Source organism: Euwallacea fornicatus, chromosome 20 (assembly GCF_040115645.1).
Source record: "Euwallacea fornicatus isolate EFF26 chromosome 20, ASM4011564v1, whole genome shotgun sequence".
In the NCBI taxonomy this organism is placed as follows: Eukaryota; Metazoa; Arthropoda; class Insecta; order Coleoptera; family Curculionidae; genus Euwallacea; species Euwallacea fornicatus.
In genome coordinates, this window is record NC_089560.1 from 3,386,206 (window position 1) to 3,402,857 (window position 16,652).

Consider the following 16,652-nt stretch of genomic DNA (forward strand, 5'->3'; position numbering starts at 1 on the left):
GCGTAACTTGACTAGTTTATGTGCACAGGGGAAACCCACCAATAATGCGCTACATTTACGTTGTTGGATTGAAATCACTATTAAAGTTTCTAATTATTAACTAATACATTTTTACTTTTATTACAACAGAGGGAACGTGGTAACGTACTTACCCCATCGCACGTTATATAACAGGGACGCTACAAACTCTTCACACCGACTGTTCAAATACTTGGGCTTTATACCAACAATAATCATAACAACACCGGGAACAACTAACCAGAAGCACGATTTTAGTTCTCAAAAGAAAGAATGTTTACTGCCAAAGTTGATAAACAAAAAACACAACGGTTTAAAACACTAAATTAAACTAAAACCTCAACAAATTAGAAGGGAACTGTGGAAAAAAATAGGGTTATGTTTAGACATTCAAATATGTCGTTATTCTTGTTTAGCATATTGAATTTATATGACTTGTCATTTTACGTAAAGCGACTCTCAATTGTTTCAATTTGTGACGTGATCAAAAGTTGCGTGATATGAAGCCTAAAGTTTTTTCCGACATCATCTATGGGTTTCTACTTAATTTATAGTGCCTCTTCTTCTACCTCGCTCTCTTTCTACCACTCTCCCCTTCTTTCTCATGGTCTCTCTCCCTCCCTCAACTGCTCCATCTCAAACCCTATTTATTTTATTGCTCAGTCATTTTTGAGAGCGTATGATGCCAACGTGACAGAAAAAAAATTAGTCTAAAAATGTTAAAGTTTGTTTTGCTAATGAAAATGCTATAAATTTTTTCATTTCATTTCACAACTAACACAAATATCGTAAATAATTATTTCAATTAAACTTGAAAATGTTGATTAAAATCGAACTTTAGTATCGTCAAGTTGGCAACGTCACATCTTAATTTACGAAGTTCCGTTAAGATTTGATGATGTATTTCCGCCATTTTGAGTGATTATATTCTTTCGGCAATTTTCATTCACAATTCTAAATCCTTTCCTCGGTATTATTGCAAAAACTGTCCCTTTAAGACAAAAAAGGGTAATGTGTAAAAATGACGAAGCATTTGAACAGCCGCAGCAAAAAGCTCATAACTTCTTTGTTGAAGTACTTGGAAAGTAAACTAAAAGAATAATAGACCATTATTACCACTGACTGCCGTTAAAAAGGTAAGTTTATATCACAGACATAAAATAAACCTTTAATTTTCTAATCTGAGCTGCCCTAAATTTGAATAAGTTCACACTGCAGTCTCAAAATCTTATAAAAATGATAAGGGATTCCGGTCGTCCAAAGAGACACGTCTACATCCAAAAAGGGTTATGAATTTGGAAATTTTGAACACGGAGGCGATTATAGAAACTTTGTTCACAATGTGATTACATTGTCGTTATTGAAGATTATGACATGTATAGAGAATTCTGCTGCGAACAGTATACAGGGTATCCCTATTAAAATTAGCACTCCACGAAATTGGCAATTTCATCCAAATCTAGAAAAAATGCTAAAATATATCAATTTTGACTTGGGGGTGGGGGGCAAAATTCGATCTTGGTTGGTATTCTTTGGTTCAAGATATTTTACATATCTAGACTAAATCGGATATTTCATGTGGTGCAAAGTTTGATTGGAACACCCTGTAGATATTTTGTACGCTAATCTCTTCGCAAATTCCCATTATATATTAAAATCAAAAAAGATCCCCAAATACTAAATGGATATACCCCTAATGTATGTCTATACAATTCCTTAAGTAGTCTTCGAATATGTAATAAACAACAGACTTGCAAATGAAGTTGAACGTAATTCCATGACTCAGAACACTCAAGATGTATTCAGAAAGGGAAAGTTCTCTGAAGGATGTGCTAACACTTGTGGTTGAAATAAAGATAATAAAAATGAAACTTAATTTACGCATAATGAATATATTTATAGTCAGATCATTCGGCTGGCAAAGCCAGCAAAGAAAACCACCATCTTGTTGGAGTGTTTGAGTTACATTTTTCTCGAAGTTCGATGGTGCTATCAACCGTCTAAAAAAGTATTGACTATCATGATTAGAAAGTGCGAAGGGAAAAAAGGGAGAAATTCCTAACACATGAGATGTGTCCCATCCCTCTCCTAAAGTAAACTGCGGTGGCTGTTTCAAAGTGGAGAACGGGGTGAATGGTAGGAATGGACATTCCCTATAATCTAGTTAAAAAATACTTAAGACAAAACTCGCATTTCTCATTTCTTGAACCTCATCGATCTGACCTTTATCTAGCAGATGTTCTCCCTTTGGTGTAACTCTGCAGCATTCCGCTGAGGTGCGTTTGGGGTTCTGTTGCTCTGGGTACAAGAACGTTATACATGTATTACCAGTTAAAGTCGCAATATAGGAATTGTGCGAGTGAGAGAAGGATCATATAAAGTTAATATGCCTTCGCCAAAGGCCAAGAAGAAAATGGGCGGAGTCAATCCGGCCAGCGCCTCCACTTCGATGTTTAGATTAGTATCGATTTCGGGGCGATGGATTTTTTTGTAGCAGATCAAGAAGCAGCAACATCAATAAATGTAAAAATATCAAAACACAATAACACTGTGCGTTAAAATCGAAATTTGTTAAATGCTTGACCTGCACTGCTCAATTTATTTACTTTACAATATCGTTTTAAATGATGATCGAATTATTAAGTTTCGTTTTTCAATTGACCTCGAGTGACGGTTCATTCTCGGACCCACCAAAAGATCTTAATCCGATATCAACGAATTTACATCATCATATTCAACAATTGAATACTTAAGTCATGCTATAATGAGGAAATGTATAATAGTTTATAAATAAGTACAAATTCGAAACCAATTTAATACATCGCTAGAACTTACATCAGTAAAATTTGTGAAACGGTGAGAGATCTGGCCACGGAATTTGCACTTACTCCGCCCACTCCATTGTTGATCTTTGTCGGAGGTATATTAAACCTTATGCGGTCCTTCTCCCACTTATACGATTCGTATGTTCCGACTTGAACTGGTAATTTAGTGTTCAGAATCAATGTCAAGTTCAAAGCTAAATGTTCAACACAATAAGGTGCAAAATTAAACATTCCAGCCTTATTTAAAACGCATTATTTAAACGTAAATAGCGTATCCTAAAAATGTACCGAGAAATTCTAAAAGTGGGTAGGAAACATCAATACAATTTTTTTCTCTTAAATAAATACATGCTTGGATATGAACCTTTTGAGCAAAAAAAAGGCAATATGGTTTTTGTCATTATAAAAACTGTTTATTCGCGTTAGGCATTGCTTTAATGATAAATAAACGATGGTTTACAGTAATTGTTTAAAATGTTGACCATTTACTTTAATAAAAAGATTGCACCGTCGGCTCATTGACTCGCGAACGCTATGGAATGTCCCGGGAATAGTTTCTAGATGTGCGCAACTGGCTATAATTCTAACTAAGAAATCTTCCCCATTACGAATAGGCGTTTCGTAGACCAGAGATTTGAGATAACCCCCAAAGAAAAAACCTAGGGGGTTGAGATCAGGGAAACGCGGAGGGGACCTCTTCTTCCAATCTATCGGAAAGTTCTTCAGATGGAAAATTAACGTCAATTTTCAATACAAATTTTGATTTAAAAATCAACGAAATAAATATTACGGTTCCAACTAAATAATTGTAATTTACAAATCATATTTACTACGGTCTTAAGCTTGGCATTATTAAAATTGCGATAAAGATTTGTTTGTGTTCCCAACAAAAAATGTACTGGAAACAAAAAATGTTCAACAAAAAACAGTGGTGCCCAACTGATTCAAGAATTTATTTGATTGATATAACTTAGAATATTTTATTTGCTCTACAGCGCTAATGTCGCTTTCGCGGGCATATGTTTATGAAAGAAAAAAAATTGTATTGATGACCTCCACCACCCCTTAAAGTTTTTCGGTATATTTTTGGGACATCCTGGGCACGGAATTCCATGAGGATTCCGTTTATGATAAAAGAATTCCGGAGCAAATCAGAAATGTGGCAAAATAAATTTTCATAAAGATGTATAATGCAAAAATTAAAATTAAAATGTGCTACTTTCTTATGCGACACGATAAGGCTACTGGAGAATCATGGCAGTTTGGCTCAAGGGTACATGTAACATGCAAATTTAACAGAAAAATGGGTTTAGATTAAATTACCTAGTTTTCCCATACATATAATGTAGACGTCATAGTCCTAAAGGAGCTAAAACTATTTCTGAAAGCTTTCGTTGAAATTTTTGGAAGTTCGGAAATCTTCGCACTTTAGTTAATTTCGGGAAGGATCATAAATTGGTAGGAAACACTCCTCAATCCATCCCCAGATTAATGTGCTAAAACTCTCGAAAGGTAATCAATCTGAACTAACACAACTAGACTGGCTGGAAATAATGAGAAATGCGGGAAAATATGCCAGTTATTTCGGCTCGTAATTAAAAGATTAATTAACAATGTTAATGGTATTTTTCCCTCCCATAAATTCCATCAAATATCGTCAGGTATAACGAAACCGGCAAGTCGTAAAATAATGCAATTTGCCTCACGTCCAGTCCACTCAAACCTCCTTCTAGTCTAAATAACTTTTGAAAAACAACACATCAAAAAGCTTTCATCAAGCGTCATCAAAAGGACAATGTTACAAGTGTGGTGCAAGAGCTTTCTAAATGAGTAAACATTTCCAATCCTTAACACTCAAAGTATACACATACAATACAGAAAGTGGAGTGAGCATCGCTGAAGAGATCTCTATGGTGAATTGAGTTGGATCAGTGACTGCCTAATGAAGTGAATAGAGCAGTGGCAAATAGATGGTCGCCTAATCGAATTACCTACGCTTCTTTTACGGCATTCACCTGCAGAACGCATTGCCATAAATAGAATTAAAGGTGTGCTAAGAAGGGAAATGATGACATCAATTTGAGCAAGGTAACCCTTGGACAGCTTGGATTATGGAGATTTTCTCCCAAAAATTATATCCCGTGACGTGTCACGAGCGTGGATGTTCCTCCTTTCCATCAGAGTGTTGTTCTCAAGTGCAAAGCTCGATTATCGCTAATAGGGCACACTCATCCAGGTTGTAGGAAGCCATTCTGGATGCGGACCTGGATCGCGTGACCCGCCGCCGCTAATCATTCATCATCGTAATCAGCGACACGGTAACCGTAACCGGCGGGCCGCCCACCGCTGAAACGGCCCGATAATGCACCTTCTGATTTACGGCACTTGATTTACAGGCCGTGCCGCATTATCACCTCCAACGCCGGCCACGGTCCTATAAATCAGACCGCACATATTACATTGTGCAAGCAATCCCGGAGAAATTGCATTTTTCCTGTGTTAACTCTCGGGCTTAACATGAAAATCTGGATTTGGAAGGTCAAAAAAATTCTGGACCAAGACGCCCGGTCCCCAAAAAGATGTCACGGTCGACGGGTTGATGGTCTGTCCTCATAGGTGGAAAAGTGACAAGAGCGAATTCATTGGAGGGGAAATCTCACATCCATTAAAGCGGAGCTGGAAAGGACGTTTGCCTGACTGTTGAATGAATTCAAGACTTTCTTTTCAACGCTTTCTGACCTCGTTAATTAAATGACAACGTGGCATCTTTTATTTGTTTCAAATATTACGGTGACTTCACGTTGATAGACGACAGTTGCGTGATCTCGGCTGAATGAAGAGTCAAACCTTCAAGAACGATCTTAGTTCGGATATTTTGTGCTATTCCAGATTGTTTAGTATTTTGAGAGAAGCTGACCTCGATTGCCTCTCCTAGCGATCGAAAGTTGGAGCTGGACTCAACATTTTTCTGAGCGTTTTGACGGATAAATGTGTGTACTACAAATTCAGACTCTGTCAGCATTACAAAATGACAACGCCGCACGTCTTCAGTTCTTTTGTTCAAAAAGTGTCGTGGCTGCCAATTGAGCGACACAAGCTGTCAAACTGTTTAATATCGGTACAGTCAAGAACGTTGCAGAATCACCAATTGCCGGTAAGTTTAAGAGACATATTTAATTGTTATTTCAATAGCTTTAAGCGTTGAAGGATTTCACGGGGTTGCTCATTAAATTTTCACCCCGCCAAATCTATTGAATGGGAAGTGGTGGTAGAATTTGTAGTCGATACGGTCATTATCTTCAGAATTACTTGAAGTTTGTTTTTTTTACGCGAGCAGATAGTTAAGTACTCAGGGAGAAGATGACTTTCTCAATTAACTCTAGTGACCGCGCAAGATTTGAACTGAATACCGAGGAAAAGCGTTGACACCTCATCGATTTTCATCAGTAAAATCTCGCTGAAATGTCCACGCTATCCGTTGATGTAAATAATTACATGAAATATCGACAAAACTCTTCCATGAAACACTAAAAATAATCGTATACCTACGTTCCATTTTCATTTCTCATTGGAATTATCGCTGTACTCGTGATTCTGGAAAGTTTACATTTACCAGTAAATTACAACATAGCGACGCTTTTGTTTTAAGATCAATCCTCCGATGATCTAATGTAATTTTTTGACCAATGCTTGTAAGCTCACTCTCAGTCTCACATGCGCGTATAGAAGAAGGGCCCGAAATCCCTTCAAATTGAGAGTAATGTTATCTATGTTGCCAGATCTTCAAAATTTTTCGTAAATTTGAGTAATTTTGGCGTATGATGGATTTTTCAGTGTATAGCCCCAAATGTCGATTTTCAGCGGATAAGCATCCACCAAGCGTCGGTGGTAATAGGCAATACTCATATATAAGTGTTAGTTGTTATTCCAAGCTCCAACCAGTTTTAGAGCGTTGAAGCAAGACCTCGAATAAAATAATTAATATTCCTACAGGAGGAGCTTGAAAATACGCACACGCCCAATTTGACGTTATACCTGAGTGCTAGCCCCACCTTTTCTTATACATACATATTTATGATTTTTTTTATTTAATGAATAGTTCCATCAAGGAAGTTTGCGTTTGATGAAAGAAATAATTGCGGTAAGTTCAGTTTACCGGGGATTTTTCCTTTATTTCTACCCTTTACCATCCAAAAGGATGAGAATAACTTTCGGTTACGCGCATTTGAATTTATATACGGTCTTGTCAGCCCGATTACCAGCAGCGCCAATAGTCTGGATGACTCTTCATTTGATATGCCTTGGGGGGAGAACACTGCAAGCACATCCAAATAATGCAATTACCAAATACGAATATCTGTACAAAAAGTTTGGGCAAGGAAGCTTAAACGAACAACCCACGAACAAGAAAGCATAAACTATTCGAGCTCCGTTTAACGTTAATAAATAACTTTAGCTTATCGCGAATTCCTCCAAAGACCCCTTTGCGTCTCTCGCTTAATATTTCGCAAGTATAAAAATTTCGAGACTAATATATCACCACATGCTTTAGAGTAACTAAATCATCGTGACATTTTGCCACCCGAAAGGCTGTCTAAAAGACTCCAAAATGGGACAATGGCAGCATGTAATGTGGTCCTTCGGCTTTACAACGTTAACAGCTGTCGTCCTTCCTCAATGGACCTCGATCATCATTGTTAAGCTACCGTGTAAGGGCCCGTTTTGTGTAATAAATTAACCCAAATTATGCTACGTGGTGACAACTATTTTGTTTACGAGATTTTAGGACCTTTTGCGTGTTTTTGTGAGAACTTTAGGGCGATAGGTCTCCTGGGTCGAGGCTCAGATTAATGTAATTAATTAGCTGCAATAACTTCTATATGCGAGATGTAGTATCATTTATTATTCAATTCGGAGAATTTCCACAACAATGCATACAATGATCAGAATAGTCATTAAATTGATTTATACACACTTTTTTTGATGCCAGGCAGGATGGTGGGAAGGAAGTTTTCAGATTCTCAAATTACTGAAAGAAAAATTAAATAGCACAATAACAACTAAAAAAACAAAAAAATAATAAACATAAATAATAGAATAATAACAGTTTAAGAATTTATCCACGATGGGCCTTTCTATCTGAACTTTTTTAAATGATCACCCCGTATAGGATACATAAAATGAAGATGGTGAAAAACTTAAGATAATTATTACAGACTTGCCAGCTAACGTTGTAAACTCTCTCACTCATCTATCCACTACATCTAATTCTGAACGCACGCCCTTTAAATGACTCATATATGACAAATTTAAGGTAAATATAACCTATAAATCCTCTCTATGTTCCTTCTATGTTTATTAAAACGTGCTAATTATTAATTCTCTCCAATTATCTTATACCCCGTTATACGAAAGTATGGTGGCATTCTGCCCATACTGTTCTAATATCCTTTTCGCGGAAGAAAACGTCTCGGGCCGTATCCAGTTCACTTGCAATGTGTGCCCCATCTACTTCCCAGTGAAAAAGAGCCTTTCATCCAGGACTTACTGCCAATTGAAGGCCATTGACGACGTTTTAGGCGGCGAGGAAGCCTGGAAAAACGTGAATTCGACTGACGAAAGGTGTCCCAAGTGCAGCAATGAAAAGGCCTACTTTTTGCAGTTGCAAACAAGGTCTGCTGATGAACCTATGACCACCTTTTATCGTTGCTGTAACCCTGAGTGTAACCATAATTGGCGCGACTAAATGGCTGAGAAAATAGCTGAGCGTATTCTCATCACCCAACCAGAGGCAATTTTCCGAGCAGTAAAAGTGTTACGATCATCAGGTGTTGTTGCTGTACCCACAGACACTTTATATGGACTTGCATGTGATGCCACTAACTTTGCTGCCATAGAGCATATGTTTTTCATCAAGGCGCGAAGCCCCTGGAAACCATTTGCCATTTGTTTGGCTAGAGTTAAAGACATTCCTTCATATGCACTTACACAACATCTTCCCACAGGCCTACTAGAAAAATTACTCCCAGGCCCAGTTACAGTTGTTTTGAATAGCAATTGTGAAAGTGAAGTAGACAAATGTTGCCACAAAGATGGAAAAATTGGTATTAGAGTACCAAATCATCACTTTATACAAGAATTAGTTGCAACACTTGGAAAGCCCCTTGCATTGACCAGTGCCAACTTGAGTGGAAGCCAAGGAGTGGTATCTTGTGATGAACTAGAGGAAGAAATATGGAAGAGAATCCCTATTGTATTTGAGGTAGAGGACCAACAATTAAATTTCCATGACAATGGTCATCCTCAGGGGTACAGAGATGGTTCTACCATCGTAGATTTGTCTGAGAAGGGTAAATATACCATTATTAGGAATGGACTAGTTGAAGCTCAACGTAGCACTTTGTGGGTTTTAAGAAAATTTGGATTTAAAGATAGAACAGACAATAAGACTGATCCTATAATATTGGAGCAAAGATAAGGACTGTTGTGTTTGATGGTTGATATAAATAATATAACACATTCATAAAGAAAAAATAGTACTTTGTATTATTGGATTATTGGTACCAGTGAAATAAACAAATGTGTCACAAAAAATTAGAAATATTGCTAAATTAATTTCATTTGTAATATACCATTATGTGGTAAATCACACTATATAGTCTCCTATCCTACAGTTGATATTACGCTCGTATTAAAGAGTATCTAGTACCTATTTCCCTGTAAATAAACATATTTATAGCAGTAATTCATGTTGCGCCAGTCATGTCTCTACGGCCTGAATGACTAGGTTCAGTACTGAAGATACAATTGCTGGTGAATAAGCTGATAGAAATCGTTAGTTAATATTAGTGCAGGATTTAGGTTTCTTCGTTTTAACGGAACCCTATAGGGTAAAAGTATTCAAATCCACCTGACAAAACTCGTATACCATGAAAAAAGGGGATATGAGTGGTCGACCACCATGAAAACAATAAATAAAAAACTAAACCCTAAGTCAAGTCGTGTTTTTCTCAAACGGGGTAAATTAACCGTACCTCAAGAGAACCGACTCGGGTTACATGTCAACCAGAAGGCACCGGCCTGTAAAGATAAATGGAAAGATGGCGAGGCAGGCAAAAAAGTTAGGTAAAAAATGCAAAAAAGAAAAACCCCAGACATGTTTCCTGTTTATTGATATTTTGCCGTGATAGGGAAGCGAACTTTTTTTGCCTTTGTGATGACTCAAATTAAGTAGGTATAAATTGGCGAGTACATGCATGTCATAAATTTTATTGCCAATCCCCACGTTCAAAATACAACACATTTTTAAACAGGAATTCGTCTCTAAGTGAATAATAATTATGTGCATGGACTGTAATTAGCACTTGGATTTAAGGGTGACCTACCCGTTAATGTTTAGTACAATATTTGAACTTAACGTGAACGTAAATAATGACCCTTAAGAACAATATATTGGCAACAAAACATGTGCCAAATTTTTGTCCATGTTAACATTTCGCCATGTTATGTTGATGTGACGGCTGTGTTTCCTTAAATAACATTCAATTTTCCGCCCTTTTCGATTTAAGCTTCCGTTTTACTGATAATTTTTTTTTTATCACAAACTGTTCTTTCAAGAACGTAAGCAAATATGAATATATTCCACGTTTATTGTTAGTGTTTCTCGATACGTCAAAGAAGTTAGTAGAAGAAATAGTTGAAGACCTGGTTGTTTCTTTAATACAGAATTTTGAACGGGAAAGGAAGAACGACGGCCTTTTGTTACTATTAAATGTCGTTATAGAAGTGTGTTTATCTTTTTTATTAAATTTCATAAATTGCACATTATATTTATATGTATTTTCTTAATAAGAAATATTGAATTAATCATGCGCAACACCGTTGAATATCAGCGTTATGACGAGTATCGAGTTTTGTATAAAAAGACCTACAGATTAGTATAGGTGCAGAGAAGGGATTTACAGGGGACATTTGATTTTTTTAGTAACAAATTTGTAATTTTATTTTTGGTAAAGAATTTTTTATTTCTTACCAAGTCCAATAATTTCTTACCTCTATCCCCTGATGTCGCCAATCTTAAACTATTTTGGTTGCGCTTCTATCGTTTGGGGCATCTACCCTAAACGGTTATATGCATTAAACTTTTTTAATATATGTATGACTTGCCCTGATTCCCGTATCAAATTTAATAAGATAACATCTGTATAATTTCTGACTGTTTACAGAGAGAGCTTAAATTTTCGCCTTGGAGAAGGGGGAAACTCCTCTGGAGTTAATTAAGAAATGCATGTAAAGCTAAATGGTTTTGACGCCAAGTTATAATTACCAACTTGACGAGATGTCTCTCGCTCTTTTGTTTGCTTAATTTAAATTCGTTAAGTTTCATTTGGATATACCATTTTATACGGTAGAAAATTAGATCCCAGTGCCATCGTGCTAAAAGTAATAATTCAAATGATTTTTGGCAACATTTGGAATTGTGGGGGAATCTAGTTAGTTCTCCAGTAGCATCACACTTCAGGCATGCGGCGGACGCTAGGGGGGGATATTTATTAGCTTAACATATAACACAACTTTTCTCCATCAACTCGTAAATATATTTTTTCTATAAGTCCCGTGACAGGTTCTATTAAGCCCCGAGCAGGCATAAATCTTATCTTGTTCTTGCAAGAGTGACTTCGCCAGAACGGGGCCTGATTGATCCTGTATGTGGCCTTATATCTGTCTATAAACAGCCACTCGTAAATTAACTCGGATGGATTCGATGAAGGAAATTCATTTTCCACTTGTTTGAGCCGCAAGCGAAGCGTCTCAGAATCATTCCGCTTTTCTTGGGCTGTTTATGGAAGTTTGCTTAATCACCCCCCGGTTTATAGGTATTTATGGCCTGTGTATATTTTATTTTCGGGGATTGCTACCTTGAAATATCGCCAGACGTTCCGGAATTGCTGAGCTTGTTTGTTTTCCCGGCTTCACGGAAATCGGGAATGTTTTACATAACGGGAAATTGAGGATTTAAAAGTCCTACGTCTGGCAAAAATTAAGCGACTTTGCGTGGTTCGCCCAAAACCTCTTTAAACCCACCCTCAAGCGGGGTTATAATTTATAAGTATTATGAGTTTTATCGTTTCACACCTCCGTAAGCTGCGGGCTTCCGAACAAAGTTAGAGCTTCCAGGTCGGGGGACCGCGCCAAGGTTTATCTTCCAACAAAAGTTTATAGGGTAAATTATCACCACGTTGCGTTCGAGCATCCTTAGACTTGCGCCATTATAAGGGATAAACCAGAAAATGTAATTAACAAAGCCACACATAGTCGAAATCATACCAGGGTATTTTGTATAAAAACCTCAAAATCCCTCGCTTGTCCCATTTCATTAAATTAATAAAGGCCTCACTAATCGAAAAGCAAAAGTTGTCGAAAAGAGGGAAGTCGTGCCCTTCTCTTTTCTTTAAAAGCCCCCCGAAAATAAAAACGTTTAGACTGCATTTAAGTAAAGTGCGTTATAATTGCGTCCATCCCTTCAAAAAGAAACGACAAAGGCCCGGTCTTTTCACAAAACGCCCCAAATTTAAATGTTTCTTAAAGTCAAACAAAGACTGGGAGGACTGGCGAATTAAAGCCAAATCGACAGGTCGCACAATGAATGGGAAAATGCGAAATTTCTCAACAGCAGGGAAGACACCACGTGCAGTCCCTGATTACGGCCTCCGTTACAGTAATTGCACGTTGGTTCACACGTTACACCCCGTACATTCCTACGTCTTTCTCGGATAAGTTTAGGGGCGCGGAAGTTACTTTGTATGCATTCAGGAACGCCGTTGGTGCTCCATTGGAATTGGAACAATGTAAAACAACGTTCTAAATGCTTATTGCCAAGTTAGAGGATTTTTTCTGCTACTGCATGCGGTCTTAAGCCAATTAGTGCCTACAACGGAAATGGTCTGAGAATTAACATAGGTATACCGTCAGGTAGTTTTTAAAACGTTAAACCCAAATTATTTGTAATTTTTCTATTCTTAAATCCACTTGTTTTTTGGGTCTCCGCAGCGATCTCAGGTCCCTACAAGATCACGCCAACCAGAAAATTGAACTTCAGTGCTGGAAGTGTCTATAAACGGCTTAACGTCCCTCACAAAAACCTTTAAAGAACAATTAATTTCGGACCCATATTTAGTCCAACAAAACCCATCAAGTGCACTCAAATACACTCTCTCACCGTCGAAATCTAATTCTTGTTTAACAACAATACGGGGCCAGAAATCATTTTCAAGAGGCGAGCATAATGTGATTGCGGTAATCGCATAACGGAAATCACTAGATGCGTCCAATGTTGATGTTCATCGACATAGTAATGTCCTAAGAGAGGCCTGAATTCCAATTTATTGTACGAACTGAGCACACCGGGAGTCCATTACTTATCCTAAACTGGGCCTTTTTATCATTGCCGCTCAACTAAAAGTAATTTTCTTATGTGTGTTCATTGAGCCCCATTGTCATCACCGTCAGCCGCATGTTGAGCTTATGTATTAGCTTCATACATGGGTATTTATCGGCTCATAATAATGAATTATGTAGGTAAGTATTATAATTGCGCCTTCGAGGGAAATATACCTACGCCAGTTATGTAAGACCCAATGGTATGAGAAATGTCTCAAATGGAACTTAGTGGGAAACTTCAATGTCCAAATCTGCATCAATCTCCTCTTAAAAATATTTCATCATTTGTCCAGTTTCGCCATTCTGATCATCACTAACGTGTTCAATGTTCTCTTCGACTGTTTAATCTGTGGAATATCTGAGCTTTTAATAGTTATATGTAAATTGTGTGCCCTCTTTCCCCCATGATAACATCAATGATATTTCATATCTACGATTTCATTGAGAGGCCTCTTCAATTCGATCATGAAGAATTATTAACCATAGGGAGTATGAATCGGTCCTTTCCGAAATATTTTTTTAACCGTTTTCCAATCAGTCCATACAGTATATGTCGTTTCCAATTATTATTAAAGGGGTGAAATTATTTTCATGGCAATTACCTTCAATTTACCGAAATGGGACATCACAGGAAAGTATTGTCCTGGCCTGCGTCCGTTTTCAGTAATTCTCCTCTGTTTCATGCAAATCATAAGACCGGTCGATTGATCGGCTGAATGATTTTGCGTCGGGTTCAGTCTTTGGAATAATTTAACGAAGCTCCCCCGGACGCGTGGAACACACTGTATATCGCCGCGGACCCCCTTTGGTCCTCAAATAAGCCATTGTAACATTGTACACGTGTGCAGCGGCATGACGATTTTTTTTTAGGGAAAATATTTGTAAAAAAGGGTCTTAAATTTTCTGTTATAACAAAAATCTCTCCTTCTTTATATAATCAAACCTTACGGCAATGAAACGTCGCGGAAAACTAGAAGCGCGCACAGAAGCTCCATCAGTTATCAATTACACCTTTCATTGCCTTCTTTATTTAAACAGTTTTGCATTTCGAGCACCTAATGACCCGAACACTCGGTGATATTCTGGTTGTTGCCATCAATTGGGTCTGACATTATCTGACCCGTGGGGCGACTTTTTTTAAATTAGGTGAAATGATTGATGTTGAAACATCCATAAGGATGAGAGCGTTTAAAATGAAAGTTTATCTGCATGATGCGCGATTTAAATGAGTTCCAGCTATAAGAGCTTGGTCATTGATCATTATTACAGTTTTTTTTTTAGTGTTAAAAACCAGGAACAGGTGGTTTTGGAGACTCTCCCTGGCAACGACATGCACGCTCAGTTTAACGGATGGTTGCAAGTGTAAAGTACGCCCGATTTGTTAACACCAAACAGTTTTCCAGTAAAACGGGCACGTGGATGTCTCGAATCGTTGGAGCGGATCGCCATTAATTCCAAAAGGCTGGATGTTGCCGAACCGACCACCGATCCACACTTCCAGTCTCACATCTATAAACGTAGGGCCGACTCTGCGGTCCCTACATACGTAAACGTAAATTCATATGATTATCAAAACCGGCTTAGGAGTCGGCATAATTGCTTTGAAGTGCTTTTACATGCAAAACGTGCCATATTCGCCGAGGCGAATATTAAAAAAATTGTTTTTGAGGATGGGGATTAACACCCCTTTTCTGTTTGTTGAACAGTTTGGACTGGTAGATTAGGGGAAGAAAATTATACTCGGAATATTTGGAAGCAAATTGAATTAAAAAAATAATTGACTAAATTGCTTGTTTTAGGTCCCAAAAAAGAAGCAGAAAAATCAAAATATCCTAAAAATACTATGAAGCCTAATAATGCATTTTACTGCGTGAATATAATTTAATAAATCAATTATAAACTTAAATTTTTGGAGCGGTTATTCAGTATACTAACCAACACTTGTACTTAGAACGCTTATTTACACTTATAGAGATCTTCGAGTTAATTCCTGAACACAATTTTATACGTCAAATCAGCAACTGATTTGACACTGACATTACAGAAACTTTATCTCTGAGGTTATGTCACATTTATTATTTTAAAATAAACTTTTACCAATATTCATCGATTTTTACCAGCAAAATATAATTTTGTTTGTATTACCTGTGTTTCCACGATACTGCAACAGAACCCAGGAATACTTTAACCATACACCGTAAGTGTAATTAAGAAACATTTATAGTTGAGTGTTTAACAATGGCAACAGCTGGAAGTATTGGTTTTGGCCTCCTCATTCTCTTGATTCTCTGGATTATTACGATAATAATTTTTGTAATTGCAATTAAATTGCAAAGCTATATTGCTTGGGTCGCTTTGGGGGTAACTTCCGCTTTAACTGTTGTTTTGTTAAGTATACCAACTGAAAAACCAAATATTGTCAAAAGGCCCGAATTTGTGGTAAGTTTTTGGGGTGCAGGTTTTAACTTGCCACTCTTTTCTGACAGTCGTAAGTTTCCTCTCTATAAATATTCATTTAATTTCAGGAAAAGGACTACATCATAATATACAAAAATCTTATACTTATTTTCCTAATAATCAGCCTTTTGGCTGGCCTTTTTGTGTTCTTCATTGGTCATTGCATTGAACCTGTTCGCCCAAAACCATTCAAAAGCTTTCATGATCAACAAACATGACTCCGCGCATGTTATTGACAAAGCAAAAGCAAATTCTTCATTTCACCAGAACTCTGTTTACCTCAAACCATCTTAAAAGACTCATAGATATCAAAGGTAAAATTCAATCCTTACCAGATAGTTTTACAGAACAATTTTTTTTTTTTTACAGGAAATGATGAGTTCTTGTCTAAAGTAATGAACTCAGATAACCCTGTTATAGTAAATTTTCATGCTGAATGGTGTGAACCTTGCCACATTCTCACTCCAAAAATGAAGGAGATGATTGAACCAATGACTGATATTGACTTAGCTATAGTTGATGTAGAAAATCATGCAGAATTAGTTCATACTTTTGAAGTCAAAGCAGTGCCTGCAGTAATTGCAGTCAGGGATGGTTTGGTGGTTGACAAATTTATTGGACTAGTTGATGCCAATATGATAGAAAATTTAATTTCTAAATTGGTTCAAAAACTGTAGTTATTGGCATTAAGAGTGATTTTACATACAAAGAGGAATAGAGAATTGGAAAGATTGGCAGAAGAGGGTTCCATTGATTTATTAACAATAAAGGAATTTTTGTGCTATAAAGTAGCCTTAAAAATTTAAGAAAGTATTGTAAATATGTTATAGTTTATTATATGTGTTCAGTTGAAATAAAAACAAAGTTTTAAATATGTCAGAGATGTTATCAACTGAGAATAAGAATATATAT

The 16,652-nt window shown here is 37.0% G+C and overlaps 3 protein-coding genes across 7 annotated transcripts in view; 2 read left to right on the plus strand and 1 right to left on the minus strand.

The window, feature by feature from the left end:
* LOC136345605 (paired box protein Pax-6-like) overlaps positions 1-2,969 on the minus strand; it is a 66,711-nt gene extending 63,742 nt beyond the window's left edge. Inside the window, exon 1 of one of the 4 annotated variants that reach the window (XM_066294092.1) lies at positions 2,854-2,969. In XM_066294092.1, coding sequence (XP_066150189.1) covers positions 2,854-2,855 — 2 coding nt within the window. In that variant the 5' untranslated portion in view covers positions 2,856-2,969. Of the gene's footprint in view, positions 1-152; positions 349-2,853 lie in introns of those variants that run through there. The other 3 variants (XM_066294093.1, XM_066294091.1, XM_066294096.1) reach the window with 3 other exon arrangements.
* A 5,214-nt stretch (positions 2,970-8,183) lies between these two features.
* On the plus strand, positions 8,184-8,589 carry Polr3K (RNA polymerase III subunit K). The gene has a single exon (XM_066294107.1). The coding sequence runs from the start codon at positions 8,260-8,262 to the stop codon at positions 8,587-8,589; it is 330 nt and encodes a 109-aa protein (XP_066150204.1). The 5' UTR covers positions 8,184-8,259.
* On the plus strand, positions 8,590-16,614 carry LOC136345609 (thioredoxin, mitochondrial). 2 transcript variants are annotated; one of them, XR_010733173.1, is made up of 3 exons: positions 8,590-9,733; positions 14,565-15,480; positions 15,809-16,026. XR_010733173.1 is itself a non-coding variant. In XM_066294103.1 (3 exons), the coding sequence occupies exons 2-3, from the start codon at positions 15,955-15,957 to the stop codon at positions 16,415-16,417; spliced, it is 408 nt and encodes a 135-aa protein (XP_066150200.1). In that variant the 5' UTR covers positions 15,318-15,480; positions 15,809-15,954; the 3' UTR covers positions 16,418-16,614. The 2 variants fall into 2 exon arrangements, 1 of the variants encoding a protein (XP_066150200.1); XM_066294103.1 differs by lacking the exon at positions 8,590-9,733 and adding an exon at positions 16,110-16,614 and having other exon boundaries at positions 15,318-15,480; positions 15,809-16,054.
* The last annotated feature ends 38 nt before the right edge of the window (positions 16,615-16,652 follow it).